This window comes from Canis aureus, chromosome 5 (assembly GCF_053574225.1).
Source record: "Canis aureus isolate CA01 chromosome 5, VMU_Caureus_v.1.0, whole genome shotgun sequence".
Classification (NCBI taxonomy): Eukaryota; Metazoa; Chordata; class Mammalia; order Carnivora; family Canidae; genus Canis; species Canis aureus.
The window spans coordinates 24,790,913-24,812,246 of NC_135615.1; the positions used below are offsets into that span (position 1 = coordinate 24,790,913).

At 49.1% G+C, this 21,334-nt stretch overlaps 1 protein-coding gene across 2 annotated transcripts in view; it reads right to left on the reverse strand.

Annotated features, from left to right (window-relative positions):
- The window catches only part of CAMK1D (calcium/calmodulin dependent protein kinase ID), a 434,038-nt gene extending 415,110 nt beyond the window's left edge, over positions 1 to 18,928 (reverse strand). Inside the window, exon 1 of one of the 2 annotated variants that reach the window (XM_077897218.1) lies at positions 18,551 to 18,928. In XM_077897218.1, the coding sequence (XP_077753344.1) occupies positions 18,551 to 18,642 (92 nt within the window). In that variant the 5' untranslated portion in view covers positions 18,643 to 18,928. The remainder of the gene's footprint in view (positions 1 to 18,550) is intronic. The other variant, XM_077897217.1, reaches the window with a different exon arrangement.
- Between the last annotated feature and the right edge of the window lie 2,406 nt (positions 18,929 to 21,334).

Sequence of the window (21,334 nt, forward strand, 5' to 3'; positions counted from 1 at the left end):
TTCAACAAATTCTAACCACTAACCCTAAGAAAAGTTTAATCAATCAGTAAAATCCCTTCAACATCAGGCTGGAAGGGTGGAGGGGAAGGTTTTATAATTAAAAGGGATCAGACCAGCTATGTAATAACTTACAGGACCCAGTGAAAAATGGGGGCGGGGTGGGGGAGGAGGGAATCCTTGTTCAAAAAATATTAAGAATTTCAAAACAGAGGGAGAAATCCATTAGAGGAACACCAGGCCCTGTGTCACTGTAAAGCCCCCACACCCAGAAGCTGGCCTCAGAGGGCACTGGTGTCCAGGACCCTAGGGGTTACTCTGGAGTCCAAAGGAATGGGGCCTGATGGCCTGTGAGCTCAGCTGCATGTGTCAGATGCTTTCTCCAGAATAAAACCCAGGCAGTCAGGACCTCAAACTGGAACATGAAACAGCTTGGCTCCAGATATCTCTGGATGTGAACTCAACACACATACGGCTTCAGCTGCTTCTTTATGCGAAGGTGTCGCCTGCAATAGTGGGAAAAGGTCATCCTGCACACACATCGTTAGAGAAACAGATTTCGAAACACATCCTGAAGAGAAACAATAAATACCGTCATCTATCACGCTGGCATGTCTTCCTTAACAGAGCAGGTGTTCAGAACTTTTCGTGTTTCTATTGGCTCTTTCCTGGTATTTTCTAATGAGCAAAAATACAAAGAAACTGCATGAGGCCCATAATATATGATGGGGCCTTTATTGCGCAGCTAATAATGCTTTTGTTTAATTGCCAAGCCCCAAGAAAAAGTCAGTCTGAGCTAACAAACTTTTGAAAAGCACCTATAATACTTTGTTATGAGAAAAGGAAAATACTTATTTTCGTGTGATTGGAACAAAGACAATTTTTTTAAAAGTTCAGTGAAAAAAAGATCACTGAGCTGGAAGTCAACAATGGAATAATATCTGTCTCCTACTCATTGGGCAAGCCACTCAGTAACCAGCTCAATACCGGCTCAAACAGGAGGAATAAGGATAGACGTCACACTCCTGTGCACGTTTGACTAGCCATGTTAGAGAATAAACCAGGCTTGATCTGAATTCCTGGATATCTGCCTGAACTGTGCATGACCTTTTGTTAATAGATACCTAAGCTATAAATGATATGTATTTTATAGTTCCAGGGAACACTAGAATCTGTTTGCCAGAACTCTAGGGCGAGCCCTCTAACTCTTTTCTTTTGCCAATAGTCTGATTTGAAATCTTGGGGTTCTCTGGATGTGCTAAAAATGATTTTCTTCATTTCTGCTGGTACAGAAATAGCAACCCAATAACCAAATGGATCCTTAACCTGTAAACTAATCATTAGGCCCCATCCTCTCTCAGCACAGAGGTTTTTGACGCGCAGATCCCAAGTCCCAGGCTCCTCACCTGCACGCTGAGCATAACACAACTTCCCAGATCAAGCACTTAGGCAAGGCCTCCAATGCACCCGCAAGAGAGAGGGAAGCTCTGGAGACCCAGCAACAACAGTTATGACACACAAGCACACAAGTTGTCCCTGTCAGTGCCCCTAGGGCAGTTGTGAGCCAGGCACAGCCTTCCAGAGCCTCTTCAGACAGATCTGGGTTCAATCCCTGTACTGTGACTTACGAATCACGTCACCTGGGGCCAGTCAGCTCTCCTCAACAGTCAAGCGATACTTAACACACAAAGTCATTGACAAATTAAGTGATCCATCAACTAGTCAAGTGTCTCCTGAGGTACCCCATGACTAGCAGATATTGAAACACATTAGCCATTAGTATTCTTTTTCAAACCACCTCCACACCTTTGCACTAACACCGGTTTTGGCAACCTTCTCAGAAAATCTAGTAGATCCGGAAAATAGATGTTGGTGAAAGAAAAAATGCATATTTTTTTTTCCACTCCAAAGGTTTGGGTGAGGGTCCAAGAACAAGGAAAACTTTTACCTCAGAGTGAATACATCTGGGACGGTGAGGGCTTGATAAATTCTGAGGAGAAAACACCAGGAAACGCCACTACGCATGCCCAGAAATTTTTCATCCAATCTGCAGCTCTACAGACATCACATCTTCTGAAGAGAAATGATGCAGCTGATAACCGTGGCCAAGGGATCATCCTTGGGTTTCAGACACACACTGGCATGCAGACAAAATAGTCACAAAGCTATTAAAGGCCAGATTTGCAGGGGAAATGATGAAACAGCCAAGCACGCCTTGCTTCCATGAGGAATCTCAAGACCGCAACAAGCCATGCTTGAGGGGGGATATCTCAGGAAGGAAAGTAACAGAAAATAGTATTTAGAGGGACACCGCAGGACACTGCCAACTGTGGTACCCAACTGACAGAAGGGTATAATGATCCAAACATCATTTATATTTAGTTTGGGGCCGTCCTACTGAGGAAGACTCTGTTTTCGGAGCCTGACAACTAGGTTTTCTTTCCCCGAGCGCAGTCCTGATAGCAGCCAGCAGAAAGAGCCTGCCAACAGGCTAAGGGAGGAAGCAAGGCAAAGCCCCACAGATTAAAAGTTCACCCCAGCTAATCCCTCGAGTGAGTAATCCATGGGGGGAAATGTGGTGACCATCTAGAGAGACGAAATCCAGAAGAAGAAAAGAGGGACAGAACATTCTGAAGAGCTTAACAGTAATGAAAACATTTAGAAAAGCAAGCTTCCTGAGCAGCTATGGAGACAACTTCACGACTCGGGATTTTTAAAACTGAACCAAACAAAACTCTCCATCTGTTGCACAGCGTGCCAGGTACTGTGGGTGCTTCAGGGGACACCGTGTGAGAGGTGGCCCTTCCTCTCAAGAGCTTCCTGTTTCATCAGAGAAAAGTCTCACAAGAGAAAAAACTTGGAACAACTGACCCTCAACAGTATGAGTCTAAGACTGAAGAACCGGGGAGAGGAGCCTCAGGTGGACACTTGACACTTGATGGAAGGGATCACACTGAAGCAGAGCCCTGGAGACCTGATGGGGCAGGTGGTGGAAGCAGATGACACCACAGGGCCAGGGCAAGGAGACTGGAATACATCTGCGTACCTGTAGGACACGGGCGGACCACCTCTCGCACCTCCCACTGGTACAGCAACAGCCTCCATGTGTCACAGCTTAATAGTCTTTTGTTAAATGAATACATGACAGTCATCTGGGAAGTGGGTCACTGGAGAAGCTCTACTAGAAAAACAATCCCCCAGGGCCCCTGGGTGGCTCAGTCAGTTTAGCATCTGCCTTTGGCTCGGGGCCTGATCTCAGGGTCCTGGGATTGAACCCCACATTGGGCTTTTTAAAAAAAAAGAAAAACAGGGGATCCCTGGGTGGCTCAGCGGTTTGGCGCCTGCCTTTGGCCCAGGGTGTGATCCTGGAGTCCCGGGATCGAGTCCCACATCAGGCTCCCTGCATGGAGCCTGCTTCTCCCTCTGCCTGTGTCTCTGCCTCTCTCTGTGTCTATCATGAATAAATAAATAAATCTTTAAATAAATAAATAAATAAATAAATAAATAAATAAATAAATAATAAAAAATAAAAAGAAAAAAAAGAAAAACAATTCCATTACCAGGTCTTACAACTGGTCCCTATCCATTACTTCCCTTCCCTTGGAACTCTTAAAACACTTTGCAGCCTGTTTATATCACCATGCACTGCTTTCCATTGTGGGCATATGGGCACATGTCCTTTTTCTCTAAGAGTTCGGGAAGCAAAATGTACCAACCCGCACAGGAGAGCCCCTTTGGGGTGATGGTTAAGAGCCCTGGCTTTGGCCCCAGACAGGTAAACCTAGGTTCGAATCTCAATTCTTCCATACAGATAGATCTGTGTTACTCTGGCCAAGTTGTTTAACCTCTCTGGGCCTCAATTTCCTCCAAAATGGTGACAATACTATCTATTTTATCGCATGGTGGGTGGATTTAATGTGAAAATTCATGTAAAGTACTGTACCTGGCCCACAGTCTAGCAGTGGGTATTCGTAAAGTCTGATACGATTATTATTATTAAAACTCTATGTCCCTTTGTCTTGCAGAAGCCAGTCTTCTCTTTGGCATACAGCAGAAGCTCACTAAATACTTACTGAGGAATGCTAGATTTTTTTCCCTTCCGACTTCTAGAACTTTCTAGAATCCCAGCTGTCTCTGAGCCCCATTGCCAGCAAGGTATACCCCTCTTCTCAACTTCCATATCATATACCTGCTGCAATAGCAGTATCACACTGAATTGCAATTACATGTTTGTCGGTCTTCCCAAAACGTTCCCTGGGGACACACAGGGAACAAAACCACATTTTGTTTACCAGCACCTCCTCAGTGCCTGGCACTAGACTCTCAACCTCTAATATCCCATGAATTTAAAAAAAAAAAAAAAGAAAAACTGTGGTATCAGTCTTACAATTCTCAAAAATTTTATCTGAAGTCTGACCAAGGGGAATAAATGAAGGCTCACTTCCAGATGGCTTTGACCAGACACACCCATTCAAATTTGCACACCAGAATTAGTTTCAGCATCCCTCACTCCTGGGTTTGTAAAGAGAAGCCGTTTACCCAGTATCCAATGAACCCACAGTTTTCTGCAGGTTTAGCACCTGTCTAGACAATACCCCACAGGCCATGGTGGGAGCTACAGAGCAGACCCCAAACTCTAACTTCCTGGAAAGCTTCCAAAGGACACCCAGCTCTTAGGACCTTTAGAGTTAACCAGGATTTTTAGAGGTCCCTGCATTTTTTTATCTGGACCATTTCTACAATCGCCGGATGAGGTTACACCTGGGGGATACACATTCAAAACATTCTATAAGAGGATGGCCACCAGGAACCCCTGGGGTGGGGGTTGGCAGGATACAAGTCACTGGATCCTAAGACTCAGTGGCTGTCACGTCCACACTCAGTTAGGACCCTGCCTGGGAGACTAACCAGCCAGGGTTGTGCCTTCCACAAACAACAGGCATTGCCCCTCCCTTGCCCGCCCTGTGAACCACAGAGAGGTGGCTGCAAGGGTGATGCGGCCAACCAGAAAACAAACCACACTGCCCTTCCTCAAGGCTTCCACCTGACTATGAGGATCACAAAGAATATGGTCATCGCAGGCCACAGAGACAGAACTACCAGGCTGTCACAGTACTTCTCACATGGCCAGCATTCACCAACTATTTGCTGAATGAATGCTATAAGTCTGGCTGACTTCAGCACCTCTGATCTCTGGCATCACTGACATGACTACTACCCCTTAATTCTAGTTCAGCCCCTGTGGTTTTCAAGACCACTTTCCTATCTTTCTCCAAACTCATTCTAACAAAACATAAACTCTCTTCCACTGACCTATAAGTGGTTATTATTATTTAATTTCTTATACTTAAGAAAATGCTTTAAGCCAAAGGAATGAATCTCTAATGGCATTCCTGAAGGCATCAAGTAGAGACCTTCTTAATGAAGTTTAAATCACATGATAGGATCTAACATCTACTTGCTTAAAATTCAAGTCTATACCCTTTTTTTTAATAACAAAATGCCACAATAAGTTGGAAAGGCAGGTACTGTTATCCACACTTAAATATGAGAAAATAGAAGCTCAGAAAGATCATCTAATTTGCTCAAGGTCTCATAACTCATAAATGGCGCAGTTAGGACTTAAACTTTCTTAATCTAATCAAAGCCAGTGCTCCTTTTATTCCACTTACTCGTTCATTTACTCAACATTGATGAAACGTGTAGGTGTCCCATGTGAGCCAGTCGCTGCCTGGGAGGCCTGTTCTGTCAGCATATGGGAAAGCCTCCACGCAGGCTCCTAACATGGGTCTCTGCAGCAAGACCCTGTAGGAACCATGGAAGCCCCTTCTCTGCTCTCAGGTCTCTGAATGCAGATCCTTCTCACCGACTTGGGGACACATGGCCTAGGAGCCACAGCATGGCCGGGGGAAACATGCAGAGGTAGCAACAGCACTCACTCTCTGTTCATGGCTCTGAATTCTCTCTGGAGCCAAATGCATCCTCAGGAGCTCATTTTGCACCTACAAAATGAATTACTGAGGATACAGGAACATAACAATGGCTGAAATAAGAAATCTCTAACATGGATGGCTTCTTCTTGGTCGCTGTCATGACATTGATGGTGATGGGTGATGCCTCTGAACGTTCACTGTCACCATCGTCAGGGATAACATGACACACACGCTCTGGATGTGGTCCAGGCTACCTGTGGGACCTCAGGCAGCCTACCGATGAGAGAGCTGGCCTGACAGTATCAATTTGAGTTAGAAAGACTTTAGCCCGTAATTGCAAGAATGAGTTGATTATGAACACTATGTCCTAAAGAGGGGCTGGCTTGAAGGTTTTGGGTGTGAACAGTTTGGCAGACGGCAAAGGCCTAGCCCTTCCCAGCATAACAGAATGCCATAGGCTGGGTGGCTTATGAACCATAGAAACTTACTTCTCACAGTCCTGGAGACCAGAAGTCCAAGACAGGGCCGCCCGGAAGATTTGGTGTGTGGTGAGGGCCCACTTCCTGGTTCATGGAGGACCGCCTCCCTGCTGTGTCCTCACATGATGGAAGGGCCCCAGACCTCCATGGGGTACACTCTTTTACAAAAGGGTACTAATTCTATCATCGGGCTTCACTTCCATGACCTAATCACCTCCCAATGGCACCACTTCCTAATACACCACGCTGGGGGTTAGATTTCAACTATGAATTGTGGCGGAGGCAAAAAAAATCAGTCTATAGTCAACAATATTTATTTTAAAAGTGAAGTGCCTGAAGCCAGGGTCTTGTGTCCCACCCCAACCAGGTACAGTCAGCCACATGTGGATATAGTTTTACCTCTTTCTTCCCACATGTATAACTAGCCAGCAGAGGTCTCTTGAGCAGGGTCTCCTGTAGGCACCAGGTCTGTCCCACTGCAGATGTTCAGAGGTGCTGATGAGTGTAAAGATGGGATCATGACAATAACTCCAAGAACGCTCTCACCCCCCACCACCATGAACCTAACACAAGTATCAGAAACCCATAGCACTCAACGAAGACCACCACCCCTATTTCCAGAGCAGATAACCAATCTGTGCACAGTGGTTCCATCAGCCAAGTTAGTAAAGTACTGAAATATTTTCATACCAATCAGTGATAACCACAGCCTTATCGTAGCCCTAACAGCTGACCTCTACGACCTCTCCTGAGATCTCCCCACCCTCTAGAGAGATTGACTACCCAGGACCCATCCAGATAACAAGTCAAGTCATATTGCCTTACTTATTTCACTCTTCTAGATTTTTCAAATTCTCTACTAGTATAACATGTGGCTTTTATGATTTTTTTTAAGTTTTTCCTAAGGTACCAATCACTTATAAACACTAAGAATGAAAACAACAAGCATGTGAAGACAGCCAGTTAAACTATACTATGAAACTCGTTTTTGTTGATGCTTCCAGAGTCAAGGTTGACCCACAGCCCAACTACTATGGGAACACTGCCCATAAGATGATAGCTAGGTTTCAAAGAGTGTACGTGATACTAACATTCATAAGAAAGGAATATTTTTAAAGCTATAATTTCCATAACATAATAATACCTTCTATTTGTATAAGGTCTTACTACACATGCCTTATCTCATTTGGGACTTACAACAGATATGTAATATAAGCAGGTGTAATTATCCCATTTAACAAACAAGGTATTCAAGAGGTAGAGAGGATAAGATCATGATTCCACAGTTCTCAAGTGACAGCTAGAACTCAACTCCAATCTCCTGACCTCAACGTCCTTCAGAGGTATGCTGGAGTCACCTCACACCTGCTCAGAAGAGCCTGATTCAAGAATTTTGCAGTAGGCCACTTGAAACTGCTCCATGTGGAAGTATTTACACTATGGAAATCAGAAGCTGTTACAGATCAGAGCCCATCTCCTTGCCATACCATAATACGTCCACAGAAGGGGAGGCGTTTCTTCTTCATTCTTTAATATTCTCTATCTCCATCAACCCCACTAACCAGCTTGTAAGCCATGTGACCCAGGAGAAAGAGCACTGAAGTAGGGACTCAGAAGACACTTAAATCTACCCCATCTACCACTCAGCAACCTTTTCCCATGAGTCATTTGACCTCTTTGAACCTCCATTTCCTTATCTGTAAAGTGAGGGCTAATAACTGAATCATTCAGGTAAAAACATTCTGTAAACTGCAAAACACCACATGGCTGTGAAAAACAATATGGCGGCACTTCCAGAAATGTCAGCAGAGAATTACCATATGATCCAGCTGTGTTACACGGGGTTAACTTCTGTGTACACAATCAAGAGAATTGAAACCTGGAACCTGAAGACATACGTGTACCTCCATGTTCATGCAGCATTATTCATGACAGCCAAAAGGCAGAAGTAACTCCAAGTGTGTACCAACATGAATGAACACAATGTGCTATAGACACACCATGGAATATTATTATGCCTCAAAAAGCAAGGGAGGGGAACCTAGATGGTTCAGTCAGTTAAGTGCCTGCCTTTGGCTCAGGTCATGACCCGAGGTCCTGGGATAGAGCCCCACATCGGGCTCTCTGCTCAGCGGGGAGCCTGGTTCTTCCTCTCCCCCTCGCCCTACTTGTTTGCATGCTCTCTCAAATAAATAAGTAAAATCTTTTTTAAAAAGGGGGGGGGGACATAGAAAAGAAAGTTCTAGTACAAGCTTCTATGTGGATGAATCTCGAGGACATTATCCTAAGTAAAACAAGCCAGTCACAAAAGAGCAAATGTTTTGTGATTTCACTTCTGTGAGGCACCTAGAGCAGTCAAATTCATAGAGACAGGAAGCAGAATGGTGATTATCAAGGGTTTGGGAGAGAAGGTGGACTAGGGAGTTGGAGTGTAACGGGGACGGAGTCTCAGTTTGAAAAGATGAAAGGGTTCTGGAGATGGACGGTGGTGACAGTTGCACAGCACTGCGAGTGGACTCAATGCCACTGACCTGTACAATTAAAAATGGTTTAGAGGGACGCCTGGGTGGCTCAGTGGTTGAACGTCTGCCCTTGGCTGAGGGCATGATCCCAGGATCTGGGATCGAGTCCCGCATCGGGCTCCCTGCATGGAGCCTGCTTCTCCCTCTGCCTGTGTATCTGCCTCTCTCTCTCTCTCTGTCTCTCATGAAGAAATAAATAAATCTTAAAAAAATAAAAATAAAAATAAAAATGGTTTAGGATGGTAACTTTTCTGTTAGGTATTTTTTTACCAAATTAAACATACACACACACAAATATGAAGCCTTGTTATTATATTCTAGTTGTGAAAGGAGCCAAAAGGGCCACAAAACCCCACATTCCTTTTTTATCATTACCAGGACCACAAACCCCGTCTTTGCTGACCGTGCTAATATAGGCAGAAAGAATCCACAAGCAGTATCACTCTTGCACATATTATCAGATACAGGTTTTCCCCAACTTTTATGCAAGGTTTGCTCTAAATGTTCACTACAAGCTTTTTATTATTATTTAAGGCATACTTCCTTAAATGAAATTTTTCAGGGCTACCTAGGACTGTACTCTAGCCTCAAAAAACTTTGGGGGCACTGACATGGCTGGATACAGTCCCACCTGGCCCTGGGAGGAGGGATAGGGGAGACACAGAGGCCACCCCATGGCACCCCCCTCTTCGGGAGCCCACACTAGCTAGTACCCAGCTTTGTCATGGCTCTGCAGGAGGCCTCGCTGGGTCCTCCACTTCCCAGTTTTCAACCCATCTGAGCCTCCTCAGTACCCCCAAAGTCCCAAGACCACAATTACCTATCTCCCTCCTGTCTTACATTCAAACACGACTTCTCTTAGGTGTTGGAGAAAAAGCACTTCCTTTAAAATCGCTTACATCATAAATGACTGGGCCCCCGACCTATTTCAAGGTGTTCCTATCTTCTGATGTTTCAAGGCAACTTTCAAGTGGCCGTTCCTATAAAGGTTAAAGAAGTGGCAGCTTATAGACGGAAGGACACCTGGGGCCAGGGGCACCAGGCCTGCGGGACGCCTGCCACCTCCACCCCTCCGCCAGACCTCCCGCTCCGCACCCATTCTCTTCCCTCCACCCACAAGTTTTCTAAAGCTACAAAGGATTTGGGGCTGTGGGGTTGGGGGTCTTTGGTTTTTGTTTTGCAGTTTTCCCACACACACACAATACTGTGGGCCTCAGCATGAGACAGGACACAGTTGTGTGAGGAGGCAAGGCAGAGGGGCCATGTGAAAACCAGGGACTTTGGAGGTTGTACTAAAAACCTTTAGGGTTTCAGTTACAGCATCAAATCCAACTCCGTACAAAGGCGATTGCACTGGTGTGTGTTGTGGATATGAAAGAAAGAGAGGTCCTCCATCAAGTAGAAATGTCAGGCACTTTTCTTCCCCTGCTCACCCCATTAGAGATCCCAATAAATTGTGCACCCTACCCTCCCCCTGAAATGGAGAGGTCAAGACGAGAGATACTGCCCAACGCAGGCATCTCCCCAACTGTCACACCTGTCATATCCTGAAACCTGGGAAATGACCCTTCGGAGATCTGGTCCCACACCCCCTCCAACATTCCCCATAAAGATATTTTTAAAGAAACTGTTACGTGTGTCCGTGTGGTAAACACACATACAGGCTGTCACTTCTTAAATACCCTCCCCCTAAAATCAATTCAGGACATATCAACCTTAAACTACGATGTTTTGTCATACTGCAAATAAATTACTTCAGTGCTCAAATCAAAACCTTCTATTCAATAAGAAACAAAGCTGACACACGGTAGCAATTCTCAGAAAGAAAAGCACCTGTAAGCCCGAAGCAGGGCCACAGCTGTAGGGAGACCTGGGTGCTGCCTGGGAAGATAGAAACTACAGGCAGAGACTGTTGCACAAGCTGACGCAGATAGGGACAGGCTAAAACAAAACAAAACAAAACAAAAGACCCAGCTCAGGGTGCAGGGAGAGGTGCAGAGACAAAGCTGATGAGATAACCAGAGGAAGGAATGAGCCTGTGAAATACAGCAAACTAGGTCACTCCAGCACACAAGCTGGCCCGGGGGACGTTTCAGGCTGAGTCTCTTGGTTAATGCTAGCACTCTATGAACTAATCACCCTCCTGTGGGGAGCAAATGTTGAATGGTTCCACGGACCCTCCAGATCCGTGCAAATGGCCTCTGAGGAGCAGTGTTCCAGCACCACAGGGGCTAATGAGAGGGAAGGAGCATTTCCTGAGAACATATTTATGGGCCCTGCATTGTACTAAGTAGTCTTCATGGGCTCTCATTTAATCCTCCCTACAGTCCTGAGATAAGGTGCTAGTCTTATCCTGTTTTATGGAGATGAGGCTGAGAATGGCCAGAGAATTTGCCCAAAACCAGACTCTAAGAAGCAGCGGAGCAGGATTTGCACTCGTGTCCTAGTGACCTCAGCGCCTACTCACTACTCAGAGCCACTCACTGCTGTGCTGTGTAAAACAACCAGCGATTGTTCCTCCCTGGCTGACTGAAGACTTGTTGATGGTTTCTTAAATCAATTTGGGGGTGGGGTGGGAGGTGAGGAGAGGTGAAATATGTAGCATTCTGCGTTTTTGCAACAAGAGCTTCCAAAAATCCATTTCCCACAGATTCAGACATGTTCTTCTCCACGGTACTGGCCCTGAATTCCCATAGGCAGTCCCCCTCAACCAAAGCTGCTTGAAAGCAACTGGAGTTGATGACAGCTACTGTTGACTTAATCCCAATTATGTGCCAGGCACCTCATAGACATCGTTGCATCCTTACAAGAATCCCACAAGGCAACAACTTCCATCTCCATCTCAACTCAGAAAGATTAAGGAACCTCTCCAGAGGCACACAGCTTGGAGTGGTTGGATGGGAGCCACCTTTCCATTACGGGTCATGGCCACCTGATGCCTCTCCTATCTGGCCTCAGCAAATAGGTGATTTTCAAAGGCTTATCCTCAAGATGTGGTATTACCCAAGAGACAGAATCTGAATCCTATAGTTAGTTAAACTATAGATGGTTTCTGAATCCTTCTGAAATCACTAGGAAAAACAGCACAAGACACAGAGCTGATTGCTGGAGATGTGGAATGAATCCGGTGTGTCACCAAATGACCCTGGCCTGTGGCATCCATTTGGATGTTACCCTTGGTCTGACTAGAATCAAAATAATCCATACACTGAATAAACATTTTTGTTTAGAAGTCAGGCAGGACCTAATGAAAGTTAGCCCAAGGGAAAAGTGGTTTCCTTCCCAAAGAAAGACAAGGCCATAACCAACATGAACCGAGAAAGAAGATTAGGTCAGCATCTCCCCCAGAGTCCACATATCCTTCGCTTTTAGCTACGTATGAATTGGATTGCCCATGCCAGAAAAGGAATTCAAGGCAATTGCCTAGGACACCAGGCTTCCTGGTGGCCACCCAGAAGCAGTTCCTTCTTCAATTAAAAATATGGGTCCTCAGGGGGCTGTGGACTCCCTGATGATTCCTGGGAAATCTGGTAAGGATGAGAAGTATGAGGTTGAAGGTCTACCACTATGGGTGCAAGTTGATCAGCAATGTGACAGTCCCCCACTGGACCAATGCCTAAGCTGTCCCAGAGGAGAGAGGAGGAGAAGGAGAGAGATTGAAGGGGATTTAAGGAGATTTATTCGGGGAAAGGAAAGATTAAAGGGATTTATGGAGACCCAGCCAAAGAAAAACTCAACAAATTAACCCCTAAAATCCTCCCCTGAGGAGACACAAATGTCTACCTACCTACCAAGCCTAATTACTGTCCGTGCAGTGGCCAAGTTTGAATCAGAAATTTCTGCTTGAAACATCGTCCTTATTAGCCCCTCTGGGAACAAGCTCTCTACCCAAAAGAGCAATCTCCCAAATCCCACTGCACTAATCAATACGGACACTGGTTGTCCGTTATCTTTTTTCCCAATCAAGAAAAATGTTTGGCTTTTCTTCTTCAAATAGAGAACATCCTGTCAAAGAAAGGAGCAGTAAGAATGTTCACGTTTATTATTTGTCATGGCATATGTTTGGGCTTTAAGTCACCAAATTAAGTGGAAGAATTAAAGGTTACAGGCCCACCTGTCAAGGGGAGCCAGCTCTTCCTGTTGAGAACTCTAAAGGCAAAACCCAGCATTTTCACAGAAAGTTAAGTAGTTCTTCCAGCTGCTGAAATGTCCAGCCTATCACCACTTTCCCTCTGTGACCGAGGAGGAGGGGGCACGTCAAAAGCCCCCCACCCCCCACCCCGGAAATAAACTCAGAGGGAAGGAAATTCACCTTGAAAAGCAGGCGCCCCTCCTGAGGGGTCCTAAAAGCCCAAAGGGTGTAAGCTTACCCAATAAACGGTTTCCAAGAACCTTCCCAAGTGTGGACAGCCCTGCTCTGCAGAAGCAGCAGGCACTTGGAAAATCCTTGAATAAAACTGACCCAGACCATCCAATGGCACCCTTCTTCCAACCCCAAATCCTTGGAGAATCTCATGTCCAACCACAGCAGTTCCTCTCTGCTGTCCCTTCCAAACATATCCAGAATCCAATCACTCCTCCCCACCTCTGTGGCTACTTCAGAGCCACCTGCCCCACACCTGGATCATCACAATAGCCTCCAAGAGGGTCTCCCCACGTCTGCCCTGGAGCCCACCGTCCATCTTCAACACAGCAAGTACAGTGATGATGGGAACACTTAAGTCAGATCAAGGTTCTCCTCTGCCCAAAACCCTCCAACGCCCCCCACATCTGTCAGAGCAAAGGCAAAGTCTACGGCCTCCAAAGGTTCTCCATGAATCCGATGTCCCCTCTGCCTTGCCCCCACTTCCTGACCCTGATGCCTCTCTTCTCTCGGCTCCTACCTTCCTCCCCTGACTGCCCACTTCCAGCCTCTCTGAATGCCAGACAAGCTTCCCACCAGGCCCTCATCCCTTGCTGTTCCTTCAGATGTCCCATGGCTCCTTTCGATGGCATTCAGATATGAGCCTCCCAGGGAGGCCATCCATGACCACCTGGCCTCAGGCTGCCATCGCCACCTCACGCCACAAAATCCCCCTGCCCTCCTTAGCTTTCCTCCTAACGTGTATATGGAACACCATCCTCTCCATCCGATTTACTTACCTTTGTCATCCCCTGGTCCTCCTACCTCCAGAAGGTAAGCTCCAAGAGGGCAGGCATTTTTGGTTGTTTGCTTGCAGCTGTGGGCCACCCCCCCCCCACAGTGCCTAGACTCTATCACACGTTCAATAGATTATCTTGTAATGTATGAGAGGCTGAATTTATATCCTGCCCCCTTCCAGAAAAAAAAAAAAAAAAAAAGAACTGAGAAGTACAAACTCCTGACAAATACCCCAGCTGGGACACCCTCAGGCAGAAATCTAGGGGCTTCCACCCCTAGGTTCCTCTTAGTAAAATTCTTTCAAATGCTTCACCCAGATTCTAAAATTCTGAGCAATCCCAGAATAAATACTATTAAATCAGCCGGTCAAATATACAACCACCTGAAGCAGCTTTGCGTTCTCCTCCTCCCCCACACACACACATACCCCCCCCCAAAAAAGGACTGTTGATTTTTTCCCCCAGGGCTTTCAGATAAATCAATCATCTGTGTACTCAACAGGTGTATTTACTGAGCAATTTCAGAATAAGGAGTTTAAGTATGATACTAGTGGGAAAGGACCGCGCTTGCCCCACAGATATTTCTATTTATACTCTTCCTAAAGCAGCACCCAGCAGGCACTCATTTAATGAAAAGGGGAACACACTATGCTATTGACATTAAGTGGGATAAGACTTCCTGTCCTGAGTTGTTTCACTTTGCTACTAGCATGAGCCCTAAAATGTTGCTTGCCACACACAGAAGGCTCGTAAAGAGCCACAGCAGGTACCTTCCTTGTTCAGGTGAGCCATAAAACCTCAGGGCTGTAAGGGTCCTTGAAAACCATCTTGTCTGTCCTGCCCCCCTGATGAGGAAGCTGTGACCCAGAGAGAGTGGTGTGGTCATTTGTCCAGACAGGCCACATAACCCATTAGTGGCTGAGCCAGACCTGAGAACCAGGCCCAAATCCTCCACGATGCCTAGTTCAGCCCCCTACAGACAGCAATTACTTCACCGTAAAATGTTCCGTCTATAAGAAAAGCATGTATTCACACCCTGCAGAGATGAAGATCTCTTTTCTAGGACATGCCATTTCCTATACTCCAGAGGAAAGGAGGTATATTGGGACAATCATTCTGTGTCATGCCAGGTACTGAGACCTTCTCTGTTCAGATGGCTTTCGTAGCATGGAAATTATAGAAGTGATTTCCAGGAGTCTGGGGGACTCCCTGGACGCCGCACCCAAGCTCTCTTCCCATCTGTTATTCTTCTCCGAATGGCATATTATCATTTTTTTTTTTAATTTCGGAAGTCATTGAGAGGTATCTCCGGAAGAGATGGTCTGAAGATGTCTCTGCAAATACGCTGACAGAAACGTTCACTACCCCTAATTTGTTGTTACACAACGTTTATGTGCTCTCACAACATGCCAAGGATCTGAAAACATGTCGTTAATTAATAAATAGTAATTAGGCCTTCCACCTAATTCAGAGCTGTGGTCAGGTTCTGCAATTCTCTTTCAAAGGGAGTTACCTGCAGCCCACCCAGCTGGGAGGTTTTCCATGAGGCCTGACTCAGAGGCACATCAGCTAACCCAGGCCCAAAGCCCAGAGCCAGATCCTGTGCTGGGAGGCTGTCCCTGGCTTCCTTAATCTCCTTCCCACCCTCCAGGGACCGCCTTCTCACCCACCTGGCCCCCACCCTCTAGCAAGGCCCCTCTGATCACACAAACTATAGGACTTGACCCTTTGGCTTCGACAGTATGTGTTCTAGCCCTGCAGGGATATTGGCAGCCAGATATCGGATGACAAAGTTTGGCAAAGTGTGCTCCTCGGGCCCTTACGATGCTTTATTTTAAAAGCATTTTAACACTGTAAGATGACAGTCTGGCTCCTGGCAGGGCTTTCCTGCCTTCGGATCTTGAAGGCATATGGGGAAGGTGTGACAAACAAAATGACTTGGAGCTGCTGAGTACCTTGGAAATGAATCCCAATCTCGATTAGTGATGCCTTTGACTTACGCCGGGGGAGTTTTGTTACAAACAGGAGAGGGGTCCAGACTCCACGTCTACACAGACAGGACTGGAAGTGATCTCCCTACTTGAACTCAGGCCAAGGTCACTGGAGTTGGCCCAGGGTGAAAACAGGCATCCTGAACATCAGACCACTGCTAGAAAGTCCAAGGAGACCAAATAATGCTGATAATCCAAAAGCTTTGAAATGTTGCCATATTTAGATAACAGGTCACCCTCACCCCACAGTTATGTTTTCGTTGCACTAATATTAAAATTAGCTTTCCAAATACTAAAGTCAAATCAAATTATTAGAAACATTTGCTGTTACGTAACAGCATAGTGGCTCGACCCCAGATAGAGCCTGATGAGTTGTTCTGCCTAGATTTGAGTATCAGCTCTACCACTTAATAACAAGCTCACGTTTAGAGAGTCACTTAATCTCTCTGCTGCCTTACTTTTCCCATCTGCAATTGGGGATAATAGCAAAACCCACCTCCTAAGCTTATTAGGAGATAAAATACATGTAAGGCACTTAGAATAATGCCTGATACTTGGTATTCATTTAAGAAAGTCACCTATGATGACTATGATTGTGTCATTGAGTAAAAGCATTTTGATCACTTAATTATTTGTGTTGGACTGTTTTAGAACCCATGCCAGCACCACAGGGCCTCAGTGGGAAGCTTCTTTTCAAAGCATTATTTCCAAGGAGGAAGGCAAAGCTTTGGGTCCCCAACAGAGACCCATGCCCAAGTGCACCGGGCACCTGACCAGAGTCCAAGAGATTGTTCTGCAACAGCTCCACCGGTCTCTCTGGCACCAGAAGGCAAATCCCCATCTGTCCCCCAAGGGAAAGCTGCCCCGCAGTCACTCCCAAACAGCGTCTGCCATACAGCAGGAGCCACTCAATAAAGCCACAGCTCACTGAGCTTCAGCGGGCCAGGTTGCTGCAGAGGCACCGCTGCAGGGCTCTCCTGAAAAGCAAGAGGGGGAGACTGCTTCTTTCCACCTGGAGGCCGCAGACAGGGGGAACGCGAGCCAAGGGCTCAGGTGGGATAGTGCCATGCAAACTCCCACATGCTGAGGCTCCACTCTCCCATCCCCTCATCTGCAGCCACATAACCGGTCTCAGGATGACAAGCAAGGGCATGCTTCTTGTTTCTCCATAACTTGAGAGCATCTCCGCATGAAAACCCTAAATCCGAGTAAACCTCGGATAGTAATTCTCAAAAGTTTTGACCAAAACTCACCCCTTAACTGGCCATGCTGAAAGAGGCCGTCCCAACCCCGTCTTTATTAAAAAGGCTAAGTCCTTTCTGTTTTCATCCCAACGAAGACTGAAAGTCTATACCCACAGGTGCCCCCCCCCCCCCAAAGAGCAGCGCACAACACCCGGGAGACCCTTCTGAGCCTCGCCAACGGGTGTCTTCCTGGGAACAGGAGTGCGGCTGGAAAGGTGGCCTCTACAACTTCGCTCTGGGGGATCCACTGCAGATGTGGGGGTGGGGCTGAGGGGGAAATAAAAGACTGAAGAGCCAGGTGGACCCCAAGCCTGGGGGCAGAAGCCAACCTGCCATCTGAAAATGTGGTTCCGGGAAAGCAAACCAACCACAAAAAAAAAAAAAAAGGAAAGGAAAGGAAAGGAAAGGAAAGGGAAGAAGGAGGAACACAGTGATTTATCTCACCAAACACCTCCTCTTTCTCTTCCCAGCCTAATCAACACCTCCATGAACCCCTGCAAAACGTTCAGTTCATGGAGCACAGGTGTGCGTGTCAGAGAATATATATACCGACAGATACTGATCACCAGCAGATGCCCATCCCGGGGGGGGGGGGGGGGGGGTAATAACTTGAACTTCAGACTCCCCCAGCAGACCTGACTCTCCCTCACTGTCAGCCTCCCTACCTAATCGGGGGCGCATCGAAACAACAAACCAACCAAAACCAAGTCAGGGGCAGAGAGGGAGCCGCGCCGCACCTGCTGGGAGCTCAGGCCGTGCGCTCGTCCAGCCTTCCCGGGAGCACAGACCCTCCCCGGGGCGCGCGGCGCGGCCCCGCCAAGTGGGCCTCGGCTCAGGGCAGGAGGGACGGAGCTGCCCGCACGCGCCCCCCAACACTGCGAAGAGTCGCTGGCACCCACCGTGGTGCCCGCACCCGTGCGTGCAGGTGTGGGCTGAGCCTACGCGATGGAAGGGCGGGGACGGGGGGCCCGAGCCCCACTTGCTCGCGGCCGTCTCCCTCCCGCACACCCGGTGCGCCCGGACACGCGGCGACGAGACGCGCGCCGCCGGGAGGCAAGAGGACCCACCACGCTCAGCCCACAGTCACGCGTGGGGGGAAGGAGTCGGGAGGGCGGCGGAGCCCGGGCAGGCGGGAAGTCGGCTCCCCTGCCCCGGCCGGGAGCGGCGCCCACCCGCGTCCGAGGCAGCCCTGTGCGCGGGGGCTCCGCGGGGCCGGGCGATGCGGGCGCGGGGGGCCCCACTTACGTTCCGAGGGTCTCCTTGAACTCGAAAATCTTCTTGATGTCTTCCGCTTGCTTTTTCCAGGAGGAGCTGCTCTCGCCGTTCTCCCGGGCCATGGCCGACGAGGGCGGCGGGGGCGCGGGGCGCGGGGCGCGGGGATGCTCGGGCGGGGGCCGGGGCCGGGGCCGGGGCCGGGGCCGGGGCTTCCTCTTCTGCAGTTTCCTCTTTCACTCTCGCCGCCGCCGCCGCGCGGTCCCTCCCCGGCTCGGGGCTGCTGGTCTCGGGCACAGACTTCCTGCCGCCGCCGCCGCTCCCCGGCTCCGCCGCCGCCGGCTGCCAGCCTCACTTTCTGCTACTTTCTTGCCTCCCTTCTCCGCCCTCCGCGCCGCCCGCCCCGCTCCCCTCCTCCGCCTCCGCCCCCTCCGCCCCCTCCTCCCGCGGGCTCCCCGCCCTCCCCGCGCGCCCCGGCCGCCTCCCGCCTTCGGGGATGTCCTGCGCCCCGGGAGCGCCGTGCACCGGCCGCGGGGACCGACCGCGGCGCGCCCCGGAGCCCAGGCGAGGGCAGGTGCGGGGCGCCCGGCAGGTGCGGGGCGCCCGGGGCGCGCGCGGGAGGCCCCAGCCCCCCGGGAGCCTTGCTGGCTGTGCGCTCGAGGCCCGGGGGCGCGAGGGCTTTCCCCCGGGCGGCGGGAGGGGGCGCCTCTGCGTAGCGCTCGGCGGCCGCGGGGTGGGGGCGGGGGCGCGAGGCTGCGGGCCTCCGAGGGTGGGGGCGGGGCGGGGCGGGGGCCGCGGCCGGGGCGTCCCGGGGCGGGCGGGGGCCGGTTGCTATGGCGACGGGAGGCGGCGGGGGGGGGTGGGCGTTGACTCGGCCCCGCGGTGCCGGAGCTCCCGGAGCTCCCGGAGCTCCCGGAGCCTGCCGGTCCCTCCCGACCGGGCGGCTGGAGCTAATTCGCATTGCACCAAAATCGGCGCTCGCGTCAAATTCTGGCCGGGGGAGGGGGCCTCGTGGCGAGGAGGACGCCTGGAGGCCTCGGGACGGGGGCGCGCAGGACGTGCTCGTCTTCCCTTTGGGAGCGGGTGCATGTGGGGACCGCGCCCCTCGGGCTGCCGGGATCCCCGCCTTCGCTCCCGCGCGGCACCCCCTGGCCAACCCCCCCCCCCCGCCCTCTTCCCGCAGGAACCCAGAGACTTGGTGAAAAGTGAGCATCTGCCCCCACACCCCCCGTAGCCCTACCCGCAGCGGGCTTAGTGGGGTACCCCCTCAAAACATCCTGCCCTACTGGCTGGAGAAAGGAACCCAGAGTTCCCTCTGGCCTCCCATCTCGGAGATGCTCTTTGCCCACCCTTCTCCCCATGTCCACCTATCAGAGGGGGCCCCGCGTGCAGATCCCCGTCCCCGACCTGAAGGGACTACCTCTTGATTCAGGGGGAAAAAAAAATAAATAGTTTTTCTTGTATCCAGATTAAAGCTCGGCTCCGTAGGGCTCCTGGCCCCTCTGCTGAGTTGGGTAAACAGCCTTGTCTCTTGATTGTTGGTTGACACCTGCCCCATTTTCCCAGGACTGTTCCAATTTCACTGTAAAGGGGGAAAAAAATCTACTCCCTGAAAAGGAAACTTCATCCAGCATCTTCTTCCTGGGTCTGACAGGGTGGCTGCAGGCCACCTCCGGGAGGCCCTCTGGAACACCGCCAGCCCTCCACCCCCCTCTGACCCCCAGGAGGTCACAAGATACCCTGGCCTGCCCATCCCTCCACACCTCCGCGCTGGTTTCCTGTCTTTCAGGAATTGTGAGCTTAAGGCTCTCCAGGCTAGGGAGAGCGAATTCGGTATTATTTGGCTGTTAGAAATGCAGACTAAACCCGACAAGCGCAACTTCCAGGACAGATTACTTTAGGGAGGCAAGAAGTTGGGGCACATCACCAAAGTGGGAGGCAAACAAGCACTCGTTTCAAAAAGAACTGGGTTTGAGGAACTACAATATCTTTTAATCAAAGGTTCAGTGATATGAAGACTTAGAACTGGGCATAACCAAGTTGCTAGTTGACACCCTTCCATGCCCTACTATAAGCATCTTCTTCCCTCCTTCTGTTCCTCCCACTCTCCTTCTTACTCAGTTCTTTCCTCTCCATTTTACCCTTGCTCCAGCCTAAGGATCAGGCTCCAGAGCTCCTGAAAATAACTCTCAGTCTGAACTTTTGTCCCCAGAACTAAGGAAAGGATTTTGCTCTCTATCAAAGAGAGACAGTTGTCCAGAAGGAGCAAAAGGGAAGGGGGAGCAGGGAAGGGCGGCCTGTGGTTCTATGGCTGTGGCTTTACCTACCAGCCTGTAAGGTCCATGAGGTCAAGGAACACATTGCCTTTTGCACCACTGTATGCCCAGCACCTAGCATGGTAACTCACACAGAGTAACTGATGGATGAATGGGCATAAGAAGGATAAAGAAATGAAATAGAATCAAGACAACTATTTGATATTTGTTGTACTGATGGGGAGGCTATAGAGACTCTTTTTTTCTCTTCCAAACTTTGTAATGATGTTCATTCAGTATTATCAAGTCATGCTCAGCTGGACTAGGTCCCAGAGAAAAGGCACAAGCATTTAATGCGGAGCTGAAGAGGCCAGACCCAAAAGAACAGATCCCACAGGAGGTAGAAATGCCAAAAACTAATTGTGTGGCTCTACTTGGTCATTTCTCCCTTACTGAACTTCATGTAAATAAAATAAATATCCTCATCCTAGAAATTGCAATGGAAAACAAAACCCACCATTTCCTAAGAATGGTTACACCTTAGACTGTACGCTGCCTAATT